General features: G+C 39.5%; 1 protein-coding gene across 2 annotated transcripts in view; it reads left to right on the top strand.

The window, feature by feature from the left end:
* Positions 1–16,453, top strand: part of PIP5K1B (phosphatidylinositol-4-phosphate 5-kinase type 1 beta) — a 274,960-nt gene that overhangs the window by 170,877 nt on the left and 87,630 nt on the right. For both annotated transcript variants that reach the window (XM_014846778.3, XM_070495622.1), the window contains exon 7: positions 2,487–2,786. In XM_014846778.3, coding sequence (XP_014702264.1) covers positions 2,487–2,786 — 300 coding nt within the window. The remainder of the gene's footprint in view (positions 1–2,486; positions 2,787–16,453) is intronic.

Raw genomic sequence — 16,453 nt, 5'->3', positions numbered from 1 at the left:
AATCTCCAAGAGCTCGCATAATAGCTCATGGGGAAGAACAAGAGCCCCTTCCCTAGAAATAATAGAAAAAGACAAGGATGCCTTCCATCAATGGTTCTTTCTGATATATTTGCTAGAATCCTTAGGAATAACTTTTTGAGTATGAAAATAAATAGAAGAAAAGTATAAACACTGTTCTCTGCAAATGATACAATTGAAAACGAGCAAAGCTTGAGGAAAATAAACCAACAGTTTCTAGAGGCAATGAGAGTCCAGCAGATTTGCAGGATGTAAGATAAGCCCTCAAAATCCATTGTATTCCATTAGGTAGATCATATAGAGTTGAAGAATATAAGGGAAAAAAGAGATCTCATTCATGATGACAATAATTTATAATGAACTTTATTGAAAAAATAAAGATATAAATAAATGAAGACATACTATAATTCTGATTGGGAAAGCAAGTTATAGTAAATATAACACGTGAACAATAATCCAAAAGGAATTGTTATAATAAGAACTCTAAAATACTTAGGTCTATAAAAACCCAACCTTATATAAGACCAATATGAATGAAACTACAAAGTGTTATTGAAGGACATCAAAACTATATGAAATAATGAAGACATATGCATCATTCCTGAACTCAGTTTTGTAAAGATTTCATTTACTCCCAAATCACCTTATAAATCCATCTAATTCAATGAAAATGACAATAGGATTTTTCCCTGAAGTTGACAGAGTTGATTCATTTGAAAGTGAAAACAAATAGCATGTTAAGAGCATTTCAAAAAATAAACATTGGAAGAGAAATGTTGTAGGAATGGACAAAACATTTTTTTGTGTGTGTGAGGAAGATTGGCCCTGAGCTAACATCTGTTGCCAATCTTCCTCTTTTTACTTGAGGAGGATTGTCACTGAGCTAACAACTGTGTCAGTCTTCCTCTAGTTTATGTGGGATGCTGCCACAACATGGCTTGTTGACTGGTGCTAGGTCCATTCCCAGGATCCAAACCTGTGAACCTGGGGCCACTGAAGCAGAGTGCACAAACTTAACCACTATGCCACCAGGCCAGCCCCTGGACAAAACATTTTTGATGAAGAAGAAAAATGGTGGGCCTGCCATAATATATACTAAAAATCTATAAACCTATACCATTATTAAAGATGTGGTATTAGTACAGTTCTAGACAAATAGATCAATGGATTCAACTAAAGCGTCCAGAAATAGACCCATGTCTTTTGGACAGCTTATTGTATGATGTAGGAGAGACTTAATTAGGAAAGGACAGACGGTTCAATAAATGGTTATCCATTTGAGAAAACAGATTAAATTCCGTAATTCAGATCTTCCACACGTGAAAAATAATTTCATGTAGAGTAAAAACCAAATGTAATGACCAAAGCTATTAAAAGTTTGGAAGGAAAGAAAAGAAATTTATAACCTTTCGGTATAAAAAGCTTTCTCAAACAAGAAGCAAAAAAAAAAAGCACAGGAAACAAGTACGTAAATGTAACTACAACAAAAGGCATAAAAAAATGTGTATAACAAAAAAATACTGGACAAAATTAATATAAGTAAAATTAATATAAGTAAATCAAATATTTCTAGAATAATAGAAAGTGGAATTAGTAGTTTCCTCAGAAGTTGGGGATTAGAGGAAGGATCAGGCTTAGGACATTTTTCATTTATAGATAGATGGATATGCCCTTTAGTAAACTGTTTTTAATTTCTTGCCTACTTTTGAAGTGGAACAAAAACAGACATGTATTCCTTATTTTTATAATAAAAAAGACAACATACTGGGAGAAAATACTCCATGTAGAATAGGAAAATGGTAAATATCCAGAATATATCAAGAACTCCAACAATGACAAAAGTCTATAGAAAAATGAGCAAAGGATATTAACTTAAAATTATCTCTGAGGTGGCTAGAAATAAGTTAAAGAATAGTGAATTTATCTAATAATCAGTGGTATTCAGATTTTGAAAAGCAAGTTTCTGCTTTTCACCAACCATGCTTACAACGATCTTAAAGGTTGGTGATCTTCAGCCCTGGTAAGAGTGATGAGACATATAGGATCTTACAAAATGTGATTGTAAATTGGTCTAGCCATTTTGGAAGACAGTTTTTTGGGAGCTATTAAAATTTAAAATGTTCATTCCTTATACCCCAGCAATTAATTTTCTCTTTAGCTATCTTAGAGAATAGTCACACAGGGCACTAATCAATTCTCTGTCTGTTTTTAGTTAGAGCTAATTTGGGAGATTCTGTCCATTTTCAGTTCAGTCGCTTTTAATGCCCTTAGTAGAAAGATAAAGTTGATGTTTTAATAAGCCGACTTAAGAACTAGATTAGAAACAGCAAAATTTTAGCAATGGCTATTAATAAAGATAATCACATTCCATTTTTAATTATCATATTAGATGAAAACACATTTTTAATGGAGCATTATTTTGTAAAAACAGGAGATTTTAAACATTCTTTTCCTTTTTCTCTTTGTAGAATTTAAATCAGAATCCAAGGACTCTTTTGCCAAAATTTTATGGACTGTATTGCATGCAATCAGGGGGCATCAACATCAGGATTGTGGTGATGAACAACGTCTTGCCACGTTTCATGAGAATGCACTTTACTTATGACTTGAAAGGCTCAACTTACAAGCGAAGAGCATCCCGAAAAGAGAGAGAGAAATCCAACCCCACGTTTAAGGATTTAGATTTCCTGCAAGACATGCACGAAGGGCTGTATTTTGATACTGAGACATACAATGCACTCATGAAAACACTTCAGAGAGACTGCCGGGTAAGGAAGTGTCGTTGCTTGATTTCCTTTGAAAAGTCATCTGTGATAATGTAACCTTTGTAAGGAATGTCCAACATGGACAGGGAGAATCCCATTGTTCCCAGTCCTGGTGCTGATCCTTGCTTCCTTGATGCTGAAGGAATTGTTGGATGATACAGGAATTGTCTGGAGTCTCTGTTGATTTTACTAATAAGTTAAGTCAGCTTTCTTTCATAAAATGAAACAAGAATTTTTTTTTCTTTTCACCTTCTGTGGGAAAGGTAGTTAAACTGGAGGGGAAAGAAATTTAGGTTTAATGCAGTAATTTGCAAGAAAAACCATATACAAATCTTGGAAGAGGTAAGATTCCGACCAGGGAGAGAAGTTTAGAGAAAATGCGCTTGGAGGAATTGATAAGTGGATCCCTGGATATTCGGTGTGGATGCGGCACCAGGAGGTAAGCAGTACCGTTGCTGGAATTGTCTTATGTGATCTGAGTAAGAGGCGATGAGGAGTGAGGCTCGACAGTTGGAGCAAAGACCATTACTACAAACTTAGCCAGAGTGATTGTCAAAAGTAAGGAAGAATTCCTAGTTCGAAGTCCCCCAGCCTGCAGTACTTAGAAAAAACAAAAGGAAAGCCAAAACCTGGGAAAGATTTTTCTGACTTGGTGAATTTACAGAAAATAGGTAAAAGTTCTTTTGGAGAAAAAGATAAAAATGCAACTCTCATGGCTTCTGAAGGATGATGATCATTTGAGTAACAATTCTCAGAAATATCATTTCCTGTCCCAGATGAACTTGGGAGAACCGTCTAGATTCTCAGCTAAGTTGGGCATAGTAGAGGTGGGCAGAAGGCATGATGGTGCAGGGTTGGGCCCTGGCCTGACCAGGGCTTTCTGGAAGAGCAGATAGGACTCACAGGGCCTGGTCACTGGGAAATACGAGGTATGCCTTCCAGGCTGTGGCTTCCTGGGCCTTCTGTGGGCCTGGACAGATGACCTGTGCTGCTTCAGGGGAGGGGGTCCCTTCTGTGCCAGACTCAAGCTCACCTGAAGGTGAGGAAGGCAGTATAACTGCCCCATGTGACCTATAAAGTGAGGAATCCTCACTGAGAAGCAGTCCTACTATTTATGGGTCTTTCTTTCTACATATTATAACGTGTATGAGAATGCACAAGGGTGTGTCCTTGAAATCTTTTGTTTTATTGATAGAGATATAACTCCACAGCTCCTATTCTTTGGCTATCATTTATCGGGTGCTTAGAGTATGCTAGGCTAGTCTACGATTTTTTAAAAAATTATTTTATTGAGGTCATATTGACTTATAACATTGTGTAATTTCAGGTGTACATCATTATATGTCAGTTTCTGTATAGACTGCATTGTGCTCACCACCAACAGTCTCATTTTTATCCGTCACCGTATATATGTGCCCCTTTACCCCTTTCACCCTCCCCTCCACCCTCTTCCCGTCTGGTAACCACTAATCAGTTCTGCTTATCCATGTATTTGTTTATCTTCCACATTTGAGTGAAATCACTTTCTTGGTCTGGCTTATTTCACTTAACGTAATACCCTCAAGGGCCGTCCATGTTGTTGCAAATCAGATGGTTTCGTCTTTTTTATGACAGAGTAGTATTCCATTGTATATATATATACACCATATCTTCTTTATCCATTCATCTGTTGATGGGCATTTGGGTTTCTTCCATGTCTTGGCTATTGTGAATAATGCTGCAGTGAACATAGGAGTGCATAGATCTCTTTGAATTGTTGATCTCAGGTTCTTTGGATAAATACCCAGTAGTGGAATAGCTGGATCATATGGTGTTTCTATTTTTAATTTTTTGAGAAATCTCCATACTGTTTTCCATAGCAGCTGCACCAGGTCACATTCCCACCAGCAGTGTATGAGGGTTCACTTTTCTCCACATCCTCTCCAGTATTTGTTATTTTTGGCCTTGTTCGTTATAGCCGTTCTGATGGTTGTAAGGTGGTATCTCATTATAGTTTTGATTTGCATTTCCCTAATGATTAGTGATGTTGAACATCTTTCATGTACCTATTGGCCATCTGTATATCTTCTTTGGAAAAATTTCTGTTCATATCCTCTGCCCACCTTTTGATCGAGTTGTTTGGGTTTTTTTGTTTTTGAGTTGTACGAGTTCTTTATATATTTTGGAAATTAACCCTTGTCAGATATGATTTGCAAATATTTTCTCCCAGTTGATGGGTTGTCTTTTCGTTTTGTTCATGGTCTCCTTTGCCTTGCAAAAGCTCTTTAGTCTGATGTAGTCCCATTTGTTTGTTTTTCTTTTGTTTCCCTTGCCTCAGTAGACGTGGTATAGTTTATGATTTTTTAATGCATCGTTTCATTTAATTCTCTCAGCAACCATTTGAAGTCAGTATTATTCATACTCACATTTTAATTGATCAATAATTAGGCTCTGAAAGAGGTTAAGGAACCTGTCCAGCATTACTTAGCACGTCAATGGCAGAGCCCACACCTGTTTGGGTACAAACTACATGCTCTTAACAATGGAAATTTAAAGATTTACTGTAAGCACTTTTTAAAATTATCTTTTCAGAAGTCGGGGGAAGAACAGTGGGAACCAAGCAAACAAAAAAGTGTCCAGCTGAGCTGTTCAGATATCAGAGTGGATATGAGTGATTCATGTTTTTCTTTAAAAAAGAAAAAACAAAACACACATATTTTAGTAGAAACCTTTTCCGGTGCTTTTTCTGCCCTTACAGGATGTGGGTGAAAAGTAACTCTCGATTCCCCAGAGTTTAGTACAAGCCTCTCCAGTTTTAGATTTGCTTTCTTTTTGTGTGTGCGCGCGTGCACGTCTTGCCTCTTTAATATGGAAAGCCTTTTTCCTGCTGTCTTCCAAAACCACAGGCTTCTACGCCAGAACAAAAGGAAAGGTCAAATGTAAAGGAGTCGTTGCACAGGATTTGTCTGTTTATTAGTATTTCCTGAGCCCATTACTGATAGAACGAGGTCAAACATGACTCTTCATCAGGAATGAGACCCTGGAGATTTGCCTTTTTATTTTTCATTATTTGGAAGATTTGTTGTCCTAAGGAAGGTCAATGGCGAGGTATTCTAAGGCTGACTCCCTCTCACTGATTGCATTTGATCTTGTACAAGATGCAGATCTCAGAACTTCCTTAAATTACGCACAATGTTTATCTTCAGAAAGTCTTTTCTCAGGGTGGGAGGGAGTGTGTACATGCCTCGCTGTGGGGGAACCTGAGTCTCTTCCATGATCTGCCTCGACTGTGACCAAGGCGTCTGTGATCTGGAGTCAGCAGCTGGTTCTGTGAGCAGAGCTGCCTTGAAGAAGGCACGTTTCTGGAATGATAGGTCTTAATAATTAATAGTCATGGACCTCTTTGCAAAACTGATGAAAGCTGGGAGCCATCTCCCCAGAAAAATGTCTATCCACACAACAGTTCATGAATATCTTAGAGCCCGTCGTCCCCTGACACCTCCCCACCCCAGGCTGAGAACCCCCTTCCTGGAGCCGTGCAGTAGTCATCTCTCTTTCTTCAGGCCGTCCTCTGAAGGGCCAACACCCTGGATGGCTGGAATGGAGTGTCTGCTTGACATTGCCAGGAGCATCTCTTGCCTTGACATCTCCCTCACTTGCAGAACTGAGCTTTAGTGCTAGCTGAGGTGCTGGGAGATCCAGGGAGGACGTGAGGTCACCCCAGGGCTTGTGCCAGCGCCAGATGATTGGGATTCTTTGCTGTTAACATTCCTCTGTCTAAGTGAGGCAGTACTGCTAAGGCTGTAGAAACAAACCAGTCGGGACTGCATTACTGTGTCAGCGCCCAGCCAGAGAAAGGTGAACTAGACCCATATTAGGATACATCCTTTCACTCACTTATCAGATATATATTGCAGGCCTACTATGTGCCAGCATAAGGTGAATGACCTCCATTTTTAATCAATTGCCAGACAGTGTATTAAGTACAATGACAATGTTCTCAGACCTGGGCAGGATCAGAGTAGCTGACAGCATACCTTGGTTTTGAGAGAGAAGAGTTCTCCAGGTAGGCAAAGCAGTAGAAGTGTATTTTGAGGAAGAGAAAACAATATAAGCTAGGCATGAAAAAGCATGACGTGTTCCAAGAACTAGAGTTGTTTGGTGGTGCAGCAGTTAACAGTAAGGGAGAGCATGTAAGGTGGGAGAGGAAAGCAGTCAGGAGCCAAATAATGTCAAAGACCCTTTCTGGTGGTGCCAGGGACCTCTTAAGGGCTTAGAAGAAGCAAATCTGAGAATTCCAGACCTTTGGACCCCAGCTTTTCTGTCATTCCCAGGCAGTACCGTAAGCCTCCTGACCTCTTGCTGACCTGCTCTTGCTTCCTGCCCTGCTCTTCTTTCATATTTTTGCCTGACATCTCGGGCCCCAGGGTTCCATTGCTCTTGCATAACTGCTGGCCAGAAGACACCTGCATGACTTATGACCCAGCTTGACCTCTGAACGTTGTTGCCTGCTCCCCACAGACTACTTCCCTGATTCCCAGTCAGAGCTGCTGCTTCTGGGCTCAGCATCTGAAATGCCCTGAACCGCCTCATCCCACAAGGAGCCCTCTTGACAAATGCCATCTTCCCCCACATCCCTGTCCTGGCTTCCTCAGCGTGGCCTTGGGCCCTTGTCTATAAGCCTGCCGCCTATGATGGTCCATCCCTAACTCCTCCACATAGCATAGTCACCACTCAGAACTCTTCTAGAAAACTGGACTCACTTTATTCTTCAATCCTGCTGAGCCCACTTCGCCAAGGGATTCAAACAAAGGGCTCTTTCCAAAAGCAGGGATCCAGATCTTGGGTTCTCTCTGACCCCTACATTGCTGTTCCCTGTCAGCCGTGTCTGGGGAAAATGGACATGTAAATAATTGGGTTCCCTTTCTCAGAGCATTTCCTCTCCTTTGGCCTCATCCTCTACCTGCTGTGACAGCCATCTACACCTGTAAGTGAACTTGGCCCAGGGAAAGAGTTGTGACGGCAAGGAAGAAGTACTGCCAGGACATCACAGGTCACTTGCTATCAAAAACAGGAAGTAGGATTGACTCAAACCACGCCCTATGGTGGTCCCCATGTGACAAACAAGCTGAGATGCATGTTCTGTTTGAAAACTGCTCTTCCCAGGTAGTCCATCATCTAACCCCAAGGCCACTCCTCATCCGGTTGTCCCTGGCCTGGGGAACATGGTCATCATGCAGCCGGTTACCTACATCAGTACCCTGAAGCTACCCTTTCCTTCCTTCTTTCTTCTTCTCTTTCTCCACACTCAGTAAATCCCCGTGTCCCATCCAGTCTGCCTCCTAAATAACTCTTGGATCTGCCCTCTCCTCTCCATATGCATGGCCATGGACTTGATTGAGACCCTGATTATTCATCACCTGGAGTTTTGCGGTAGCCTCTTAAGTAGTTTTCGGTATCATTGCCTTCCAACACATCTGCAACTGCCAAAGTGATCCTCAGATCACAAGACCACCACCTCCTAATGATCCTCTAGCTGAGGTTCCCCACTGCCTTTGGGCCACAGCCCATAGTTCCTAGCTTGGAACAGTCAGATCCTTCCTGATCTGGGCCCTGTCACCTTCTCCAGATGCTCCTTCAGCTTCCTTCTTCAGCTTCTTGCTCCCTTCTCCAGCCATTCTGCTCTACTGGACACATTGTCTAAAGGTTTTGGTCTTTTCATGCGTGCCTCACTCTGCTGGGTCATTCTTCTTCACTCTTCTCCCCCTGGCCCTCATCTGCTCATCTCAGGACTACCCAGGCATCACTTCCCTGAAGCCCACCATGCTGTGGGTCCCCAGACATCCTGGGTTTACCTCTTTAGTGAGATTTAACACACTATTTCACTTATTCACATGTAGGTCCTTAAGCCTGAGGATCAAACCATAATCTGTTTTCAATCTGCATGGCCTGGTGCTTAGTAAATGTTTATTGAAATATGCATTTGAACAAAGGAATAAATGCAGTAAACTATCTGATAATAAAGAGAGACAGGTTTAGGTGCACTTCCAAGAAGATCTATCTTTAGTGACTTTTATGTAGCCAGCTGTTTTTTAGGTTCTGCCTATTTTGGAGGAAGTATCCAGTATGGTTACAATGCCTGCCAAACATGGCATTGAGAATTCCATAAAGCAGATGATCTCCATTTTGAATCACTTGGGATTATTTGAAAAACTGTACTATTGTCTCCATATTATACATCATTTGTGTAACAGAAGTGTATTATATTTCAGTTATTTTTCCATAAGAAGCAATGTTGTAAATAGTCATTAGACTTTATTCTATTCAGTGCTGACCCCTGTCTCCTTTGGGTATATTTACTCTCTCCTCAGCTAGACTGTAAATATCCCAAAGCCAAAGCTCAGTCCTTCTATCTGTCTACACCTCCAACACCTGCTTATTGCACGCACTTAGTACATGTTTCAAGATTATGATAAAAACTCTTTTGAATTGGAAATTTATGTATCAATTTTGGAAAAACAGGAACTATTTTCATATTCATTTTTGACTTGCTATAATTGTTTCTTCTCTGACATAACTTATCTATCTAAAGAGTCCCATGTCATTTAATTAATTTGACAAATTATTTCATCCTGCAATATTTATTGATAACCCTGGGAAAATGACATTGACACAAAGCATATTAGTGAGAACTTGTGTTTATAATCCAAATATTTCTTATTCCTTCAAGTGGGAGTCATATCAGACAGTCTGGATAATTAATGACCTAAATGACTTATTTTACATTTATTATCATTTTTTGTTGAGCAGCAAAGTTATTAATTTTTAAATAGTGTGGAACCAATTTTCTTTTTTTCACACAAATGTCTGTCACCATAAATATTAATGGGTCCTCAGAATTTAATGAAACCAGTCTTAAGAATACTGAGACTTTTTGATGTGGAAACTAGGATCTTCCTTTCTAACTATGTTTGGCAAGATCTAAATTTGTAGATCAGTTTCCTCTCAGCTATGGGCATGTTTGTATGGGTTACAATGTGAGTTCTTTTCTAGAATACTTAATGTAGCATTATGACTAGTGTTTACCCCTCAGCTGTAATTTCATTTAGCATTAATTTTTTTGCATTTAGTTTTGACAGTTCTTTTCTTTTAATATTGGTTGCCTTCCCAGTTATCATTAAAGAGCAAAAAGTGCTTTAGACTTACTAGAGAAAAGACGTACAGCTCTTCCTGATGACAATGCTTACGTTTAAGCTATTTGCTTTCTTGGTAAGGAATTGGATTTTGTTTTTAGACTTCAGCTAAAACCTGAGCACGGGATAGGGGTATCATCGGCTCCAATCTCTGTACCATACCTTGAAAGATTACCTACCAAATAGTTATAGATAAATTCACTGTCTTTCAAATTATGTTTTATAAACCCTGTAATCCCATGATATATTTGATTTGTTCCATTGTTTTAAATTGTGAGTTTTGCAATCTGTAATAGTTACTTTGATACCATTGCAATATAAACATAAAGCTAAGGTAAAGTTGGTGAACAAATAAATAAATTAAAGCCATTCATAGAATCAAAGATTGTTTGAGCTGGAGAGAATCACAGAGTTCTGTGAAACAGTGGAACAATGCCTTCCACACTCTATCCTGAGAGAAAATGATTTGGGACATAGATGTCTATGCCTAGCCAAGCCAGATTTCCTTGTGAGAATAGAAATAAAGACATCGTCATGTATGCAAGAACTTTAAAAAGTTTTCTACCTACAAGTTCTCTTCTATGAATGTTACTTTGAGATGGTTATAGATTCACATGCAGTTGGAAGAAATAATACAGAGAGATCTCATATATCCTTCACCTGGTTTCCCTACTGGTGACATCTTGTATGACCTTTGTATAGGAAAGGTCATACATCTTGTATAACCTTTGCAACCAGGAAAATGACATTGGTACAATCCACTGACTCTTTTCAGATTTCGTCAGTTTTACATGCACTCATTTGTGTGTGCACTCATGCGTGCAATGTGTATACTTCTCTGCAACTTTATACACATGTAGATTTATGCAACCACCACCACAGTCAGATACAGAACAGTTCCTCCACAAAGATCCCTCAAGCTACGCTTTTATATATAGCCACAGCCACCTCCCTCCCTCAAGACCTCTCCCTAATCCCTCATAACCACCAATCTGTTTTCCATCTCTATAATTTTGTCATTTTAGGAATTCCATATAGATGGAATCATACAGTATGTGACCTCTGAGACTGGCTTTTTTCACACGGCATGATACCCTGGAGGTGCATCCGAGTTATTGCGTGTATCAATAGTCTGCCCCTTTTTATTGCTGAGTGATATTTCATGGTAGGGATGTACCACAGTGTAGCCATTCACCCACTGAAGAACATGTGGATTTTTTCTAGTTTTTGGCTATACAAATAAGGCTGCTATGAACATTTGCATTCAGGTTTTTGCATAAGCATAGTTTTCATTTCTCTAGTATAAATGCCGATTGCAATTGCTATGCCATGTGGTAAGCACACGTTCGGTTTTGTATGAAACAACCATACTCTTTTCTGGAATGGCTGTGCCATTTTACATTCCCACCAGAAATGTGTGAGTGATCTAGCTTCTTCTCATCTTCACCAGCATTTGCTTTTGTCACTATTTTATTTTAGCCATTCTGATAGGTGTATATTTAAGTCTCTTGTCAAAAAATTACTTGAGTATATACTCCAGCAGAACAAAAGATAAATCCAATAAAGAATTAGTATGGGGGTATATGAAACAGTGGTGAAAAATGAAACAGAAAAACATAGTTAAGTCTAATGGCTGATTATGTGTCTGTGGGACTTAATGTGATTGATAGGGATTCCTAAGAAGGCGGCCTAAGGCATAGGACTTCACCATGTGTGCTTCTAATAATAAGCGTTTCTATGAGACTTTAAATACTTACAGCCCTTCATCTAATTCTACTTTATAGCCATTGGTATTTATATATTATATTGTAATTACTTGGATACATATTTAATGTTTGCCTTCTAAAGTCTGCCCTCCAGGAAAACAGGAACTATGTGACTTCATTTTCCTACCCTCCAAAGCACAGAACACTACCATACTAGCCACGGTTTGGTATGAAATAGAGTCAGAGCAAATCATCACATCAACGTTGTGGATAGTTGTCTGAAGTACATTTATATTGCTCATTTGGCCACTGTCTGTTAATGACAGTAAATTGGTAAATTGCAACTGTGTTGACCTCTTAGTCTACTCAGTTGTTTATTTAGGTGCTGACTGGTGTCCCCATTTAAAGACTGTCTGTACAACACAGCTGTTCATCCGTCCTGGAAAGAGGCTGATGTTTGTCCAGGCTTTTGCCAGTTGTTGCAGTTCAGCTCTAATGCAGGAGGGTGATGGAGAGGAGCTCCTCATGGCAGTAACAGAAGGACAAGATAGTCAGTACAAGAGAGTTTCAGGGTAGCTACAAAAATCAAAACACTCTTCTATGTTGTTTATGCCTGACTTTCTACTCAGTAACAGATACCTCAATTTGAGCCAGACAGGTAATTCTCAGTATTTCAAAACCAGCTATTCCAGTTTTGGGTGGAGGGAGGGTTCCATATTAGATATAGCCTAGAGATATCAAAGTAGCTTAATATTTAGCATGCATTATACATAATAAATAGTCATAAAATACATATATACCATACAGTTCTTAATACATGATTTCATGGACGGAAAAGACACATTTCCAAGGCTCAGTTCATCCGTAGGTTGATTCAGTTAACATTTCTGTGGACTTTCGCTGAGCCAGGCAGTACTTGACATTATAGATAGATTTTCTCATTAGTCTTCACAACAACTCTGCAAAATGAAGACTCGGGAGAGGTTAAGCTTTACAGGGTCTGCAGAGCTTACAGTGCTGGATCCAGGATTTATACCCAGGCCTCTGTGACTCCAGAGCCCAGGTTCTTTCATCAGTACACTCTCCTTAAGGGGCTTGCAAGTGTAATCAGGGAAAACCTCTGAAATGAAAGTGTTAAGTCTTAACATAGACAGATACAGACAGGATGGGCTGGAAGTGCCCACTGACTGCTTTTCTAATCCTGACAAGGAGCTCTTGGAGAAGGTGCCGTTAGGAAAGGACTCTATCAAAGTAGAGAACTTGGTTTGACAGAGCAATGAGTTAGTAAAACCTTGCAACCTACTTTGAGAAAGGAGGGAAAGAAGAAAATAGTGCCAAGTGACTGAGGGACACAAAGTAAAATTAGTAATCTGAACATTTAATTTTGAAAGTTTAATGAAAAGCATAATCAAGTCCATTGACACTTGCCACCTGTTACCAACATGTGTGCGCATAAAATCCTATTAAAGGTAAAACTTCTTTCTGAGAAATGTGATGGTTACAGTGGAGGTGATTGTTTTTCGAATCTTGTGGAAAGGGAGATTGGGGACTAAATGTATGCCATTGACTCCTGTGTGAGCAGCTTTTGAGAATTCTCATTAACTACGGAAACTGAAGGATTACTGAGCCAGTAGTTGTTTTTTTAATCCCTCACTTCAAACCAAGTGGAGTATTATAAAAATTTCTACAGAACGAATGGAAATAGAATACTGAAAATATCTTCTTTGGCCCTAAAAAGTAAACTCCTTTTTCTTTTCTTTCTAAAAGAAATATTACCTAGAGATTAGGAAATTCAAATATTTCCTGAGGTGGTAGTTGTTATCTGCCTAGCTAGCTTTCATTTTAAATAACTTATCACACAGAAATATAAATATGCAATAATTCAGCTTAATGGAAGCTAAAGTCTTTGGATTTATGAAATAGAATGATGCTAGATCTAGTATGTGAGGGTTCCCTGCTTTTGTGTGAAAAGAATCTACCTGTTTTGATTTTGTGGATGACCTAAAGTCTAGAGGTAAGATCAATGTAGGTCCCAAATGGAAGGACTCACAAAGTACCTGAGTGGAGGGAGAAAAGGGAAGAAAATGTCCCCATAGGCCATAGCCTCTTCACTATTGGAAATCCTGGGAAACCAGAGAAGAGAGCTGTAACAGGAAGGGGAAGTGACAACAGGGGGCATAATGGTAGCAACCTTGGCTTTGAAGATGTGTCTGGAAAAGCTTTGAGGTTGGCTAGTGCGGATCCGGTTATGGATGCTGGTGTCAGTCACACACAGGTCACCATGTGAAATAGCGCAGGGTTGTAAATACCCAGACCAAAGGAGACAGAAGAGTGGCAAACCCTAGCAACTTACCAAATGGACGTAAGCCTCCATAGCTTAGAAGAAACTTCTGGAATCTGGTGAGGGAACTGAGTTACAGAGGCTTAAGGAGTATTTGAGAGTTTCTAGGGTCTGGAAAAATGCTACAAAATTTAGGAAATGGTTCAGAAACATGCCCTGTGGTATGTTACCTAGCTTGCTGTGCATTTGTCAAACATGGTCTTATGTTCCTCCCAGAAGCTTTCAACGTAGGCAACTGGGAACATTTTTGAAGAGGAAAATTGGTTTGATTTTAACAGGGCTTTATTTTATTCATTCCACACCTAGTGTCCATTTACTGAGTCCCACAGTGCTGTAGGAATGGGGCCTGTGTGACTGCCTTGTGAAAGGCAAGGTATTTCTTTGGCCACATACTGGTTCTAGTTCTTTCCAAAAAGATCAGCACATACTGGCTTCTGAGAAGCTTTCGCTCACAAAAATGGCTCTTCTTCCCTGTCAGAATCAGTCAGCATTTTTTATATTTCCCCCTTCCTCTGCAAGTAAATTTCCCTTTGATGTCACCAGTGTTAACCCTTCAAAGACATTTTTAAATTTAGTATTTTGGTCAAGCAAGTGTGACTCTTCTCTCCTCACTTTTGTCCCCTGAAATTCTGCACCTCTGTAGCTGAGGAAGGAAATCTTCATGGAGGAATTTCTGCTCCCCTCATAAGAGTGATGGCTAAGAACAACCTGTTATTAATGAATGTATATATTAAATTTCAACTTTTTATTAAAAAGAATACATCTGTGCACTTTTCTACATGTATACTTCAAAAAAGTTTTTAAAAAGGGATAAGTAGTCCACTGGATAGCATCAGTTGTCCATAGCAATTAGAGATGCAGGGAAGTTAAAACCTAATGTTTATTTACAATATCCTCATCCAGCCTGAATGAGAGCCCGGCTGGTGTTCACATCTCGTTAACTTCTCTTCGTTTCTCCACACGAAGACCTCATTTGTAAACTTTGCCTGGATTCAGCTAGGTCCAGCTGTTCCAAACTGTTCCAGACGCAACTCAGCATTTGCTACATTTTCACAAGCACCTGGTAATCTGGCTGCAGATGATGACAGATGTTCTCTGGAGGTGAAGATTTGCCATCCTCTTTCTAAAAGAGCTATCCAACTTTTTTCTAAGTTATTAGCAATTTCAGAAAAAATGTCAATGACCTAATTTTAAAGGAACAGAGAAAGCACTGATTCCAGGTTGCAAATTTAATTTCTCTGTACTCAGCTGTGTAGGGAAGATAGTTTCTTAATTTTCCACAACTAATCTTGCTTACTAAAATCCACTTCCCCAAACTTGAACTTACCAATTTCAGTCTCTTCTGGTTTAAACAGTTGCCTCTCAATTTAAATATTCTCCTTATTCAAAGTTGAATTCCTTCTCAAGGCTGGTATAAATTGTCTCTCTTTTATCACTCCATCTTTTTAGGTAAACACCCTTGGAAATGTAGGGTCTTGATCACATGGTAACACATGGACACAAGAACATTGCCACAGGCCCCTCCCTTACTATATTCTATTTCTACCTCAAACCATGACCCTCAAGCTATGTGGGATGTGGCCTTGTGCTATCTGGCATTGAGCCACTTTCATATACTTTCTTTAATTTTGACCACTTACATTTATTATTATTTTAAAAATAAAATACCTCAAGACCCCAAAGAATTCATTTCTAGTGACACCTCTCATATTCCTGGTTTTCTATCACTTCTTAAAACTCACCCCATAGGTAGATCCTTGCTGTTCTTCTTAAATTGTAGGCTTTTCAATACCAGTGGTGATTTTCCCAGACCAGCGATTCTTCCTGCCCTGTGGAACCTTTTATGATCTCAGGGCATGGACCAGCTTGATTTCTCTGCCTTCAAACCACCACAGGAATCTCAGTTGACAAATCCTGCCTTACCTTCCTACTGAATTAACTACATGTCATTTAGCAAATAGTTTTGAATTCTTGCACTATGTAAGGCTCCATGCTAAGTCTGTGGGAGGTACAAAAACTGAATAGGCTATGGTCCTTTCTACTAAGACGCTTAGAGTTTAAAGTTTAAGTCCAAACCATCAAGGTCTTATTTATCATGGACAGATTCTCCCATTCTTCTTCCCTCTCTTTGTCCATTAAAGTGGAGAGAGGAAGAGAGAATCCTTTTTGCTCTTTACCCAGGGAGGCAGACGGGGTGGATTACAATAGACAGTGATGCAGATTCAGGAGTTTCACCTTATGCGTTGAAGTGGATGTGGAAACTTGGACCAAGCGTAGCCTCTGAGTCTCATTGAGCAGCTGGCCAACCCCTGGGCTCTCAGCCATCCCACCAGCGAAGCCACAATGAAGCAAATCATGGTGGAGCCAACTAGGAGATATATACTAATCAGAAGGACTTGGCAATTTTAATATAACATATTACTTTTAAATATGTCTATTAAATAATTTAAT

This window comes from Equus asinus, chromosome 23 (assembly GCF_041296235.1).
Source record: "Equus asinus isolate D_3611 breed Donkey chromosome 23, EquAss-T2T_v2, whole genome shotgun sequence".
NCBI classification, from domain to species: domain Eukaryota; kingdom Metazoa; phylum Chordata; class Mammalia; order Perissodactyla; family Equidae; genus Equus; species Equus asinus.
Note: the sequence above shows the minus strand (reverse complement) of the source record. Positions and strands in the feature narration are given on the sequence as shown.